This window comes from Siniperca chuatsi, linkage group LG4, assembly GCF_020085105.1.
Source record: "Siniperca chuatsi isolate FFG_IHB_CAS linkage group LG4, ASM2008510v1, whole genome shotgun sequence".
Taxonomy (NCBI): Eukaryota; Metazoa; Chordata; class Actinopteri; order Centrarchiformes; family Sinipercidae; genus Siniperca; species Siniperca chuatsi.
The window spans coordinates 30319700-30333606 of NC_058045.1; the positions used below are offsets into that span (position 1 = coordinate 30319700).

At 38.3% G+C, this 13907-nt stretch overlaps 1 protein-coding gene across 6 annotated transcripts in view; it reads left to right on the forward strand.

Annotated features, from left to right (window-relative positions):
- Positions 1-9424: 9424 nt before the first annotated feature.
- aass (aminoadipate-semialdehyde synthase) overlaps positions 9425-13907 on the forward strand; it is a 36435-nt gene continuing 31952 nt past the window's right edge. The window contains exons 1-4 of one of the 6 annotated variants that reach the window (XM_044192195.1): positions 9425-9580; positions 10935-11166; positions 12019-12195; positions 13501-13585. In XM_044192195.1, the coding sequence (XP_044048130.1) occupies positions 10948-11166; positions 12019-12195; positions 13501-13585 (481 nt within the window). In that variant the 5' untranslated portion in view covers positions 9425-9580; positions 10935-10947. Of the gene's footprint in view, positions 9581-10682; positions 10761-10934; positions 11167-12018; positions 12196-13500; positions 13586-13907 lie in introns of those variants that run through there. The other 5 variants (XM_044192197.1, XM_044192192.1, XM_044192193.1 and 2 more) reach the window with 5 other exon arrangements.

Below are 13907 nucleotides of genomic sequence, written 5' to 3' on the forward strand. Positions count from 1 at the left end.
AGGAAGTCAGAAAGTATTGAGAGACGGACTAACACGTTGTTGGTTTTGGTCATTCATGGGATTTGTTGACAAAAAGAAAAATATGGAATAACTTGTGCTTTAACATGTTTATGACATAAATTCACAGCATTTATGATAGCAGGCAAAACAAACTGGTATTCCTCAGAACTTGATTGAATCCTTCTCTTGGATATGTCCAGAAGTTTGAGTAAAGTTCATTCTTGACTTTGGGGACAGTAGTTTGACAAAATAATCTAATTCTAGGTCCAATAACTAACCTTTTTCTGGAGGTTTCAACTGTATCTCACAGTTTTCATCAACAAATGGATTTATAACAGGTCCAAAAAATGGCTCTGTACTGACTCAAGAGAGTTTGGGTGTGCTTACATCCATACTGGGGCAACAGTGTAGGATTTGTTGCCTTTATTACAACTTGGGTTTTATTTTTGTAACCTTGTCCATCATTTCTATCAGTAATAATAAGATTTTACTCACAAAGTTCATAGCTGAGGTCTGGGAACACAGTGACATCATTAAAAAGATGTCAGACGATCAGACAGGTTGAAAATAAACCTCCAAAAATTATTATAATAATTATTCCAACTATCCACTGTAGATATCCATCGCAGTTTACAGACCCACTTCTTGCATCAACCTTGACCCACTGTACTCACCGTAGTTTTCCTGTACAATCAGGGATTATTACCAACATGTCAAGTTTATTTACAGTATATAGCACAATTCATACGACAGGCGGAGACTCAATGTGCTTCAAAATAAAAAATATACATATAAGATAAGAAGGTATTACAATAAAAAGAGGGAATAATAATACTGATTCTAAAATAAAGGTTTTACCCGTTAACCGCACACAAAGAAGATGTGTGTTTAGTCTGCTTTAGAAGAAGACACTGACCTTAGTTCGTGTGGTAGAGAGCAGGACCATAATGACTGAAGGCAGCATAAGCTGATTTAGACTTGATTCTAGGTACAGTGAGGAGACCTTTACGTGATCTGACCGGTGTGTATTCAGTGAGCTAAGCCAGTCATCGATTTAAAAACAATAAGAAGTGTCTTAAAATCACTTCTTTGTTTTACTGGGAGCCAGTGAAGAGAAGTTAAAATAGGAGCGATGTGTTCAAACCTTATTTAACACCTGCTTTCGGCAAGAAGAGCATTATTACAGTAATCGAGTCTACTGGAAGTAAAAGCATGAACCAGCTTTTTTCAGAGTCTGACTGCGACAGGAAGCATTTGTAACTTATATATTTCTAAGACGATAAAAGGCTTGGAGATATTAGAAATGTGCTTCTGGAAGTTAAGATCAGAAACCAAAATCACACCAAAGTTTTTTCACGTGTGCTCACTTTCAGTTTGACCTCAAAATAAAGTGGTTTAGACAATCTGGTCAATCTGTTGGTTTGCTGTCTGATTGTCTGACGGCTTGTGTTTCTTCATCCGTCAGACTTCCTTTTAGTGCCATCACCATGTTGGTGAGTACGTTGTTAGTATTACTGAGAGAAATGATGGTCAAAACTACAAAAATAAGAGCCAAGTTGTAATAAACCAGAACTATCCTTGGACCTTTAGTATTATATATAAAAATGTCTCTAATTCCTACACTGTTGATGTGATTTGGATGTGTACACCCGCAAATTTAACCTCTGTTTCATATCAAAACCAATTTCCCTAACACTTATGGACTGCACTGTACTCACTGCTTCACCTCTACATCTCTGGTCCTGACTGACGGAGGAAGAGGAGCTCTGAGGCTTTTCCCCGTCAGTCAGTCTGTTGTTATTTTTTATTTCAATCTCAGGATTATTGTAAAAAGAAGTGTTTTATGATATTTATTTGAAATTGTACCGCTGTTCTAAAAAAGTTTCTTGTCACGGTGAAGGTTAGTTTTTTGTTTGTTTTTTTCGGGCCTCCTGCTGCAGACACTTAACAAGGAAAAAATAATAAATAAAATCATCTGTGTGTGATAATTTTGTCAAAAGATTTTTAAAGTATTCCACTATAAATATTAAACAAGATATGTTGACTGCATATTATCCCCAAAAAAGTTGAAAAAAAAAATATAGAAATAAATACATTTCTTTATTCACATGCTGGGGATCTGTATTTGAAGAGTTTCAACCTAAAAGATTCATGTAGGAAAACACGACAGCAGTTATTTGACAATATAAAATAACTATTTTAACTTAATATTCAGTTAAGGGCTGACGTTTGTCTGAACACTGTCAGTCTCTTCTCTGTTGAGAAGCACAGATACAATAAAACAATACATTTAAAAAATAGATTTCATAAACACAGGCATACTGCAGTCAGTGCTATAGCAAACCTTATTTATGAATACAGAACAAGTCTACAAAAGCAACATAGTATAAAGTACATAAAATACCAGCAAATTTACAGTTATACAAACAAGCAGCGAGAAAGTAAAGTCACACTGTAGGCTACACTGTCACTGCACATTTCTGTCAGGAAAAGAAAAAAAATAGAAACTTAGGAATGATAAAAAGACTCTACATACAAAGTCAATAATATCAGACCCCAAGTCAAAGTTAAGTCATTATAATGACTTTTGAAGTCAACATTATGACATGGCAAGTCATTGTTTCACTTTTTAAGTCAAAATTCTGCTTAACAACATCAAATTTATGACTTTTTGATTCAAAATTATAGCAAAACGTTGTCAAGGTCCAAAGTGTGAACTGTGTATTAATAATAAGTCAGATTTATGACATAATATATCAAGATTTTGCTAAATAATTGTATTATTACTTTTAAAATCATAATTATGACTTTTGAAGTGACCCATCTCATAATTTTGACTTAGCCTACCGTACGTATTTTTTAAATTCCTAACTTTTCATCCCTTTTTTATTTTCCTGGCAGAAATTGCCTTCAACACCATACAGATGTGTAATGAAAATACTAAATGACATACAAATATGTTTGGAAAGCTTTTCTTTTTGTTCTATAAAAAATAATAGAACTATATTTTCTTTTTCTTAAACTGATGATTGCTCCGCTGTTTGTTTGTTTTCAATAAACTTTATTGAAATAAAGATAACAACAAGCAATCAATAATATAACTTGTGTATACAACTTGTGTGTACAAGCATGCCAGGGGTAGGATGATAAAAAGAAAAGAATAATAATTATTAAATTAAAACTTTGTGAAGCTTACATGTTTTAACAGCTTTTTGTTGGTACATTCAGCTTTAGATGAAAGTGCATTGTTTGACATCGTCTCTGTAATTAGCTCAGGAAAGTTTGACTTCATGCTTGTACATTTTGATTTATGGATATGTGATATATTAGCTTCTCTGCACTGGCTCCCTGTAAAATCCAGAATAGAAATTAAAATCTTTCTCCTCACCTACAAAGCTCTTAATGGTCAGGCACCATCGTATCTTAAAGATCTCATAATACCTTATTATCCTACTAGAACACTGCGCTCCCAGGATGCAGGGTTACTTCTGGTTCCTAGAGTCTCCAAAAGTAGACTGGGAGCCAGAGGCTTCAGTTATCAAGCTCCTCTCCTGTGGAACCAGGTCCCAGTTTGGGTTCGGGAGGCAGACACCATCTCCACATTTAAGAGTAGGCTTAAGACTTTCCTCTTTGATAAAGCTTATAGTTAGGGCTGGCTCAGGTGAGTCCTGAACCGTCCCTTAGTTATGCTGCTATAGGCCTAGACTGCCGGGAGACTTCCCATGATGCACCTCTTTCCTCTCTCCTCCTCTCCCTCTCCATTTGTATGCATTTTTATCCCATTACTGCATGTTACTAACTCGACATCTTCTCTCTCCCGTAGTTCTGTGCTTTCTCGTCTCTCTCCTCTCTCCTTCTGTCGCTTTCAGCAGGTGTTTCTGCCTCCAGAGCTGCAGAGTCTGGATCTATGATCGCAAGGCACCAACTGCTGCTACAATTGTTATTATTAGTCTTATTACTATTATTATTATTATTATTCCTATCACTATTATTACTATTATTATTTTAGTAATATTAATATTACCACTACCATTACATTATTATTATTTTAAAATTCTATGTGGAATTTGTATTGTGCTACTATATGTAATGAGAGAGAGAGAGAGAGAGAGATCTCTCTCTCTCTCTCTCTCTCTCTCTCTCATTTCAGTTCAATTCAATTCAGTTGGGCTTCATTGGCATGAGAAACAGATGTTAACATTGCCAAAGCATGTGTAAAATAAAAACATACATAAACAGAAGAATTGTGATCTTAAAATATATACAGATAAGTAAGATAGGATAATAATAATAAATTGTAGACTTGCAGTTAAAATACAAATACAAAAAGTGAAAACTAAACACTGCAACAATTTTTTTTTTTTTTTTACAAGTGTGTGTGTGTGTGTGTGTGTGTGTGTGTGTGTGTGTGTCCTCAGGTTGTGGCATGTTGATATATATTGGGCAGCAGGATCGGCTCTGTCTCCTTCTCCTCGGAGTATTTTTAATGTTGAGAGCTCATTTAGCTCTTTGAAATCTGAGATTACAGAGTTGAACTTGTTAAAGTGAACGTTGCTTATTTCATTGAATGTTGTACACTGTGGGAGGAAGTGCATCTCTGTCTCAGCCTCACCTGTCCAACACTGACCACATATTCTGTTTTCTTTTGGTTGCCAGGATTTTTTGTGTCTTCCTTTTTCGTTTGCCAGTTTGTGGCCACTGAGCCTGTAGTTGGTCAGGATCTTGGTCAGAGAGATATTCTGCCGATTCATCATCTCTTTTAGGGCCAGATAACATTTTGATCTACTTTGGCTTTTAGTTTCTTCTTTCCAACGTTCCAAATAGGTTTCTTTACATTGCGTTATAATTTGGTTTACTCTGATTGGTGTTTGGAAAGCAGTGTTGTTGTGAGACTGGTCAGAGTTTGTCTGAGGAGAGGGGGGGGGGCAGTTAGTCTCAGCACCAACTGACATAGGGGACTTCTTTTCTGGGCTCAGCTCTTGGGTTTGGAGGGCTTTGGGATGGAAGGGGGTCTCGAGGGCTGGATTTAAAGGGATTAAAAAATGTGAGTGCTCTCTTTTGAATGTTAATTACCAGTGGGTATCTATCTAATTCTGCTCTACATGGATTTGTTGGTGTCTTTCTGTGTACGTGTAAAATGTATCTGCAGAATTCTGCATGTAAAGATTCTTTTGGATGTTTGTCCCAACGGGTATAGCTATGATTACTGAGTGGACACCATACTTCACTACCATACAGCACAATGGGCTGGATGACACTATCAAATATCTGAAGCCAAATTTGAATTGGAATTGGAAAATGATTCTCTTAATTGCATATAGAGCTCTTCAAGCTTCTTCTTTTAGTGCATTCACTGCCATGATGAAACTCCCTGATGCTGTTCTGGTTATACCAAGGAAGGTATAACTCATACTGTGTTCACTGATATGTTTATTTATGGTAAACTGGTAAATCATGACGTAATTTTTCTTCATATTTACTGCCAGGGCCCGGTTCTGACAGTACTTTTCTACTGTGTCTAGCTGTTGCTGTAGTCCTTGTTCAGTAGGAGACAATAGAACAAGGTCATCAGCGTATAACAGAGACTTCACCTCTCTATCTAGGAGGGAGAGGACAGGAGCAGCACATTGATCCAACTGTACAGCAAGTTCATTTATATACACATTAAATAAAGTCGGCTTAAGTTGCAGCCCTGACGAACACCTCTTCTCTGGGTGAAGGATTCAGTTTGTTTGTCTCCAATTTTTACAGCACATCTATTTTCCAGTACATTGATTTAACCAGATCATATATTTTGCCCCCTATACCACAATGTAAAAAGCCTGTAATAGAGCCCTTCCTGCCAAACAGAGTCGAAAGCTTTCTTGAAGTCAATAAAACAAGTGAATATCTTACCATTTTTTGTTTGGTGGACATGTGCGAAGGGTGTATACATGGTCGGTGTTGCGGTATTTTGGGAGGAAGCCAATGTGATTTTCATTCAAGATGAGTGCTCTTCAAGGAAATCTAGTGTTCTTTTATTTAGAAAACTACAGAACAGTTTACCTAGACAGCTGCTGACACGGTAGTTAGCAGGGTCTGATTTGTCCCAACTCTTATGAATGGGGGAAATGAGCCCTTTGCACCAGATGTTGGGAAAACATCCTGACTGTAGTACGATGTTGAGCAACTTCAACACTGCATTTGAGCATTTCGTTATTAATGCTGTCCGGACCACAAGCTTTTCTTGACTGGAGAGACTTTATCTGTGTGGTCAATTCTTCCCAAGTAATTGGGAAATCAAGGGGGTTTTGGTTGTCTTTAATTGTTTCTTCTAATGTTTGGGGATTTTCTTTTGTAATACATTGATCTGAATTAATTCAATTTATTGGTATGTCTTTGTACAGATTTTCATAATGTGCTCTCCAGATGTCACCATTTTGGATGGGTAGTGCGTGTTGTTGCTTTGTGTTGAAGTTGTTCCACATATCCCAGAATCGATTTTGATTAATGGCGTTTTCAATATGTTCTTGAGGGTATAATTTTGTTTTTTGTTCTCCAAACCCCCATCCCCTCTCTCAACCCAACCGGCAGCGGCTGATGGCCGCCCACCCTGAGTCTGGTTCTGCATCTTAAAGGGAAGTTTTTCCTTGCCACTGTCGCCAAGTGCTTACTTATGGTGGGAAGTGTTGGGTCCCTGTAAATAATATTATAAAGAGTACTGTCTAGACCTGCTCTATAGGAAAAGCGCAATGAGGTAACTTCTGTTATGAATTGGTGCTATATAAATAAATAAATTGAAATTGAATTGGATATAACATATGGTCAAAATAGCAATTAAACTTATCAGGAAGGCTAAATTCCTTTTATATGCAGTGAATCTAAACAACCCATCTGTCCAAAGAAATATAAATCGAGGGTCGATCCATATATGATCATCAATAAATCATCAATAAATTGTTCACAGTAGGCTCATTTGAGATGAGTCAGGCCTTCGCAGAATCGATCACCAGCAGCACAATTAATGCCGGTTGGATTTGTGTCCGGCTTGCTCTCACGTCGTGTACATGTGGGCAACGATAACCTCACGAGATCGAGGCTGCTGCAGTTTTTAGAGCCAGGCGCCGCAGGTGCTCTCCACCGACTGCAAGACCCAGGGCATGATGGGAAACGCCTGGCTGTCCCCTGATCAAAGAGCTGATTGGCTCTTAGTTTTGACCACAAACGCCATGTTATTTTAGGAAATCCAAATTTTCTGTGTAATTGTAATATTTAACGCTAGATTGTAGGATATTAGTCTCATGTTGTGCAATGAAGGTTTTATCTGTTAACAAACATATCTTGTGTTGTTGATAATAATAATGACAATAAAGGTTATTTATATAGGACTTATCAAAACGAGCGATTAGAAAGTGCTTTACAAGGCAGACAAAAGAACAAAGGATAGAAAACAATGCCAGGAAATGACAGACAAACTTAGACCACCGTGAAAAGTAGATTTATTGTTTTGGAAAAATCCACTTTGTATGACCTCAAAACCTTGAACCTTGAAGTTTTTTGTTTGTTACATCTGAGAGATTAAATATAACAAACCACAAATCTCACATGCCCATTAAGATAATAAATACAGGTGGCTACATATCATGTAACAGAAAAAAACTGCTAAAGAAAAAATGACTCGCACTGAGTGAAATTTCAGTTCTGATAAATGTATTGGTTATTTATTGGACAACTGCAGTAAAGCATAAGAAATACATTGTGCAAACTACTAGATAACAGGATGTAAATGTGTCTGAGACTTCCTGTATATTCTTTGAAGGCTGCCGACTTGGCTGCAGCTTTTTTTTTGTCACCGCCCCTGATCTCGGCCACTTTCCCTCTTTTAAACGATTGCTTCTGTCATCACAGTGCGATGGGCCGAGCAGGAGGCCGCTCCTCAGCTCTGGAAGCTGATTGGTGGAGAGACTTCGGTACCGTGCAGGTTTATAAACGCTCTGCACCGCCTGAAACTCCCGCAGAGACAGCACGTGCTCGCGGATGTATACGTCCATGGGACCGGTCCTCCTTGAAGGGTAGCGGCAAACGGGCGCTCGTTTTTGACCTGTGGGCAGCTCTTACGGGCCGTCACATTCACGTAGCTCCGCCCGCCCTTGGCATTTATCAAAATAAACTCCACTTCCTTTCTCTTGAGTAAAAACAAATCATTGCACGGGTGTGTACTTCTTGTAATATTGCTCTTAGCGTGCATGTTCGTGCAGCACCGACGCCGCCCATACGGGGTGCGGTGCAAACATAAACAAAGTCACCTTTCTCTTGCACATCTCTACGGAGAAATTTCATCCATTTCATCGACATTGCTGGGAAAAGAAAAAAAAAATCCACCATGAAACCGGAAACTGGTGATTTTTGCCTTCAGAATAAAAGACAAGGTAGCGCGATGCAAAGATGGAAAGAAAGCTTTATTAAAACCAGCTGGAAATTGTGGCCAAGTGACATCAATCACAAAATAAACATATATGGACATCCAAAAAGAGGTAGATAATAAATTAAATAATACACAAATTAAAACAAACATCTCAACTGCAAATAGTAACACTGCAACACACTGCCTGGTAATGTACTGTACACTGATAAATGGTAAATGGACTCCACTTATTTAGTGCTTTTCAACAGTTTCTACTAGTGCAAGTCTAATAGAGATTGTAACAGTACTTCACTGTAATTGCCTTATTATTAAAAATAATGATACACACTGGAACTTATTTGCAGGTATGTATGTACATACAGAATATATATATATATGCAGGGAAATTAGGTACTACAGATATTAATACTGTATGTTCTTTCTTAAAAGTTCCTTTTATATTCTTACATTGTGATTTGTTATTAATTATATAGAGCACCAGGTTAAAATCATTTTTGCCGTATTTTACTCACCATGAAAATCATGTTTCTTATCCATATCTGCCTATAGCACTTTATTTTTTATTTTCTGCAGTGTTTGACATTCATCTCAAACTACTGTAGGCTTAATCCATACCTATTTTTTTCCAATACAATTATTTGTTTAAATGTTTAGGTAATCTACACAGCAGTTTATTCACCAAATCAGATATTCACAATATTAATTTCCACCAAAATTAAGGCGTTTGAGAGTTTAGATTAAAGTGATAATTCTGAGATTAAATTCAGAGTTATGAGGCGAAGAAGTGAGACAACAAAGATTGAGGATTTTGAGATGAAAGAATTCAGATTTAAATGGCCCCTTTTTTGTATAATAGTTTAAATATACTATTTATACATACATAAATGAAATAGAATAAAATTAAATAAAAAAAAAGGTCAAATAAAGTTTATGATTACGTATTTTAAAATCAAATTAAAACCTAAATAGTGCCTTTACAGAAACTGACTCGGAGTTTTATTTTGCAATTCTGACCGGAAACGGATTAGTTTATTCTGAAGGCGTGTGAACTTCTGCGTGAAGTTGCAGGTTGCGGCTCGTCTCACCTCTGCGTGACTGTCCGGCTTTGTCGGTGAACCGTCGCCACATTTCTCCTTCAGGAGCCGCCGGCTTAGTGATCAGAAACCGGTCAGAAAGGTGAGTACGACCCGGCCGCTGCTTCACGCGCAGTCTATTATCGATATCACCGTATCGATAAGTTAATTAATGTGTGTAAACATGCGAGTGGCACAGTGTTGACCACGTTCCGGTGTTGCACCAATTTCCGTGACCCATCAGATTATGTGTCTAAACCTGAACCGTGACTTCTCCCAAACCCTGACCAGAGGCGCTTTAGAAAGTATCTTAAGTAGTTTTGGTGCCTAAACTCGACCAAACTGCGACCGTTTCACAGCGTTAATCACTTGTTAGGTAGTTAAAATGTGGTTACAGTGTAGTTTAAGAAACTACGAGCTACAATCAGCACCGAACTCCATTAGAGAATTTAGTTATTTTGTCTGCGGGATTCAATACTGACGTTATAATCATTCCAGCTCTAGTTTACGATGAGCTGTACTGCAAGTAACGCTACTTCTGTCTGGTACTAAATATTCACTTTATAGAAGTCTCTGATTTAAGCTATTCATAGTTTTGTTGATTACAAATACAGCGGGTTCAGGTTTACTGTCGCACCTGTACCCAACCGGGGGGGGGGGCTCGGGACCCTCGCGGGCTAGCAAGATAAACCCGAGGGCTCGCAAGATGCTTAAAGGAGAAGTTCGGCAATTTGGGAAAAAACACTTTATTCGCTTTCTTGCCGAGAGTTAGATGAGAAGATTGACACCACTCAGGTTTCTGTATGCTTAATATGTAGCTACAGCCGGTTAGCTTAGCTTAGCATAACAACTGGAAAGCGAGAAACCGCTAGCCTGGTTCTGTCCCAACAGGTAACAAAATCAGCCACCTCTAGAGCTCACTCATTAACACATTATATGCCGTTTGTTTAATCTGTGCCAAAACAAGAAAGTTTTTTTTAAATTTCCAGCAGTGGAAATTAAAAACACATAATCTAAGCAGTCACACTGTTAAACTCTCATTTACATTAACAGATAATTCAGTGGTCTGGCTTAAATCAGTAACCAGTTCAGTAATGTTCATGTTGTCTAAAACACTTTATGTTGTCTTTTGTGTACTCAGCTGTTGTGTGTTGTAGTTTTACTGCACTTCTGTCTCATCAGAGCTTTTCTGGTCTGTCAAAACCACCTGCTTGTCAGCAGCGCTCTCCCAGCAGCAAACTTAACTTGACCTCTGACCCCTCAATCATGCTTTCGCTTGACTGGTACAAAGAAACACACTTGCATTTCCTTGTAATTCACTTTGCAATATTAACAGGCTTTGCGTTATTGCGTGGAGGTACACAAACAGTTTGTGTCACTTCCTGGCTGAATGTCACGAGCCAGCATCTTTGATAAAGGCGGCGTGGTCCGTGGCTCCATGTCTGTGTCCCGAGCAGGGCGGGTGAAGTCATGTTCAGACTCCTCAGTCGCCAAGGTAAGAGGACGCAGAGCTGTCTTGCAAGCCAGCAGCGTTATGAGCACCACAGGGCCGTCATGGCCATCCGCCGTGAGGACGTCAACCCCTGGGAGAGGAGGGCGCCGTTGGCCCCGCGCCACATCAAAGAGCTCACCAACGCTGGCGTCAAAGTCCTGGTCCAACCATCCAACCGCAGAGCCATCCACGAAAAGGTGAGGCACTGAAAAATGTCTGACTGTAAAAAGAAACTAATGTCCTCTAATTTCAACCCTATTTAAATGTTTGGAGGCTACTATATTCCTATGGAAGTAGTATCTGACACATGGACTTTGCTTTATATTACTTATACCATTACATAAGTTGTAGTATTACAGTAATGTTATTATATTTTTATATAATTTTACATTCTGTTTTATATCAATTATAGTCACTAGTACTGTATTGTTACTGTAAAGTGTGTGTACAGTACATTCAATTCATTTGGGCTTTATTGGCATGGGAAACAGACGTTAACATTACCAAAGCAAGTGTGAAATAAAAAAACAAACAGAAGAAATGTGCTATTAAAATATATACAGATAAGTAAGATACACATATATCATACATAACACTACATACTTATGCATGTATACGTGTACCTATACTATAAATAGTATACACATCATGGCTGCTGGAGTTGTAGTAGAGGATTTCTGAATTTCTTTTGCACAAATACTTGCACAATTCTCTTATATAGTCAAAGGTATTGTAAGGTGTATATATTGTATATAGCTTTTTAATTTCTCATTTTATTTGTATTTATTTCATTCAAATAGTTCTTTGTCTGTTTTTCTTGCCTCCTAGCCTATCTCTTGTGCTGTGTAACATGTGAATTTCCCCCTAGGGATCAATAAAAATCAAGTTTTATTTCACTTTTTGTTCATTTGATGTGTTTAATTACTACTGGAAGTTTTCAAGATTTCACACAAACACAATTTCTGCCACAAAGAAAAATTAAAAATTATCCTGCAAGAAATGTGAGTGCTTCTGTCAGCCGTCTAATTCAGCCTGTGCTTTGTTTTCAGTACTACACAAGGGCGGGGGCCGTTGTTCAGGAGGACATTTCGGAGGCGTCTCTGATAATCGGGGTGAAGAGGCCGCCGGAGGAGAAGGTCATTCCCCGGAAGACGTACGCTTTTTTCTCCCACACCATTAAGGCTCAGGAGGCCAACATGGGGCTTCTGGAGGACCTGCTGAAGAAGGTGAGACCGCTCAAAAGATTGCTCAAAAAGTCCCGCAGTGATCCTGACACCATCACTGTTTACTAATGTTGGCAGTGCGCTAATGTTGCAGTTAATAAAGAAGAAGCTGACTTCTTCAGCCACATTTGGAAGGCTATCATCAGTACCATATTTAAAAAATACCAAGTAAAAATATGTGGATATCTAGGATTTATTTGTTATTTTTTTACCTTCCAGTCTGTAACTGGAGCTGTTGCACCACTGTCTGACATTTTGTCACTTTTTCCAGTCATATGCTATATGTTGCATTGTGGGACATGTAGTTTTTCACAGCATTTTTCACTGTAATGTGCCTTCATTTTGGATGTACTACATACTCACTACACCGATGGAAGTGGTACATAACGTACAGTTGGGACACCGCTCTGTTTGATAAAACTGTTCCTACACTCGTATACAAATCACAGTGAATTTAAAGTCCAGGTGATTCATGTAGCCCAAAACTACAAGTCTGTCTCTCAGCTTTACAAGCTGTGAAATATATGGGCTTTTCTGTCCTTGAGTACATTTTCATGCACTGAACTAAGAATTAAACAAACAGTTCAATGTTTAGGGGTGGAAACAAACTTATTTAGACTTGTAGATGCTACATGTTTCAGTTTCTGATGCTCTCCAGGAGAAATCCAACTGGGGAAATCAAGTTTTCGTAATCCCAAACCAGATTTCTCGTTTACATGACATTTAAGAAATCAGCTTACTGGAGAAAAGCCGACTATAACCTGGTTACTTAAGTGCTTGTAAACGACTGCTTATGCAGTCACACATGCAGCAACAAAGGATCAAAAAGCAGCAGGACGTCAGTCGTTTTCAGCTGAAACCTTCTACACAAGGGGAGAGAGGTTTATGTAAATGTCCTGTAGTACAATGGCTGACACGTCAGATGAAACTTGTGTTGGTTCCCACAGAGAACAAATACACAGCAGTTGACCACAGCCCAATCAGAGATGAATATGTAAACAATGTGCTCAATGCAAAGCCCTGCCCAAAAGATAAAGATTTAGTGGGAGACAAACGACTTGCCTGCAGCTTTTTGGCCTCATTAATACTGGGATAATGCTGATTTAAAATAAACTGTGTGCAGAAGGTCATCTGTCTATACAATGATGTACAAGAGCCGTTTTGTCTTCTGTACTGGAGCTGATGCTGCTGAATTTGATGACTCAGATATTTAGAGACTCTTCTGTCTTCTTTGTTGTATCTGCGTATTTGTCTTTCCTTCAACAAAACGTCTCAAAAACTATAATGAAATGAATTTTGTCTTCTCAGGAGGTTCGTCTGATTGACTACGAGAAGATGGTCGATGCTAACGGCTTCCGGATCGTAGCGTTCGGTCAGTGGGCCGGTGTCGCAGGTATGAAAACTTCCTCAAAAAAAAAAAATGAGTTATGTTATGTTTTGCAATGTACGTCAGCTGATCAGTCGTTTCTTGGGACGATCAGTACTGCTTTGTAAACCAGCAGAGACGTGTTCTCTGTTTAAACATTTCTATTTGATGTGTGAATCAACTGGACCTTTATCATTTGATCAGTCAGAGCTGAAGCTGTTGAGTCAGACTTGTGTCAGACTTCTTGCTCTGATGAACTTTGACCTGTTCAGAAGGAAGGTTCAAACAAAATCACAATAGAAATGTGCCCAAAAACATTTAGTCTGTGGTGCTCAAAGCCCCACAAAAT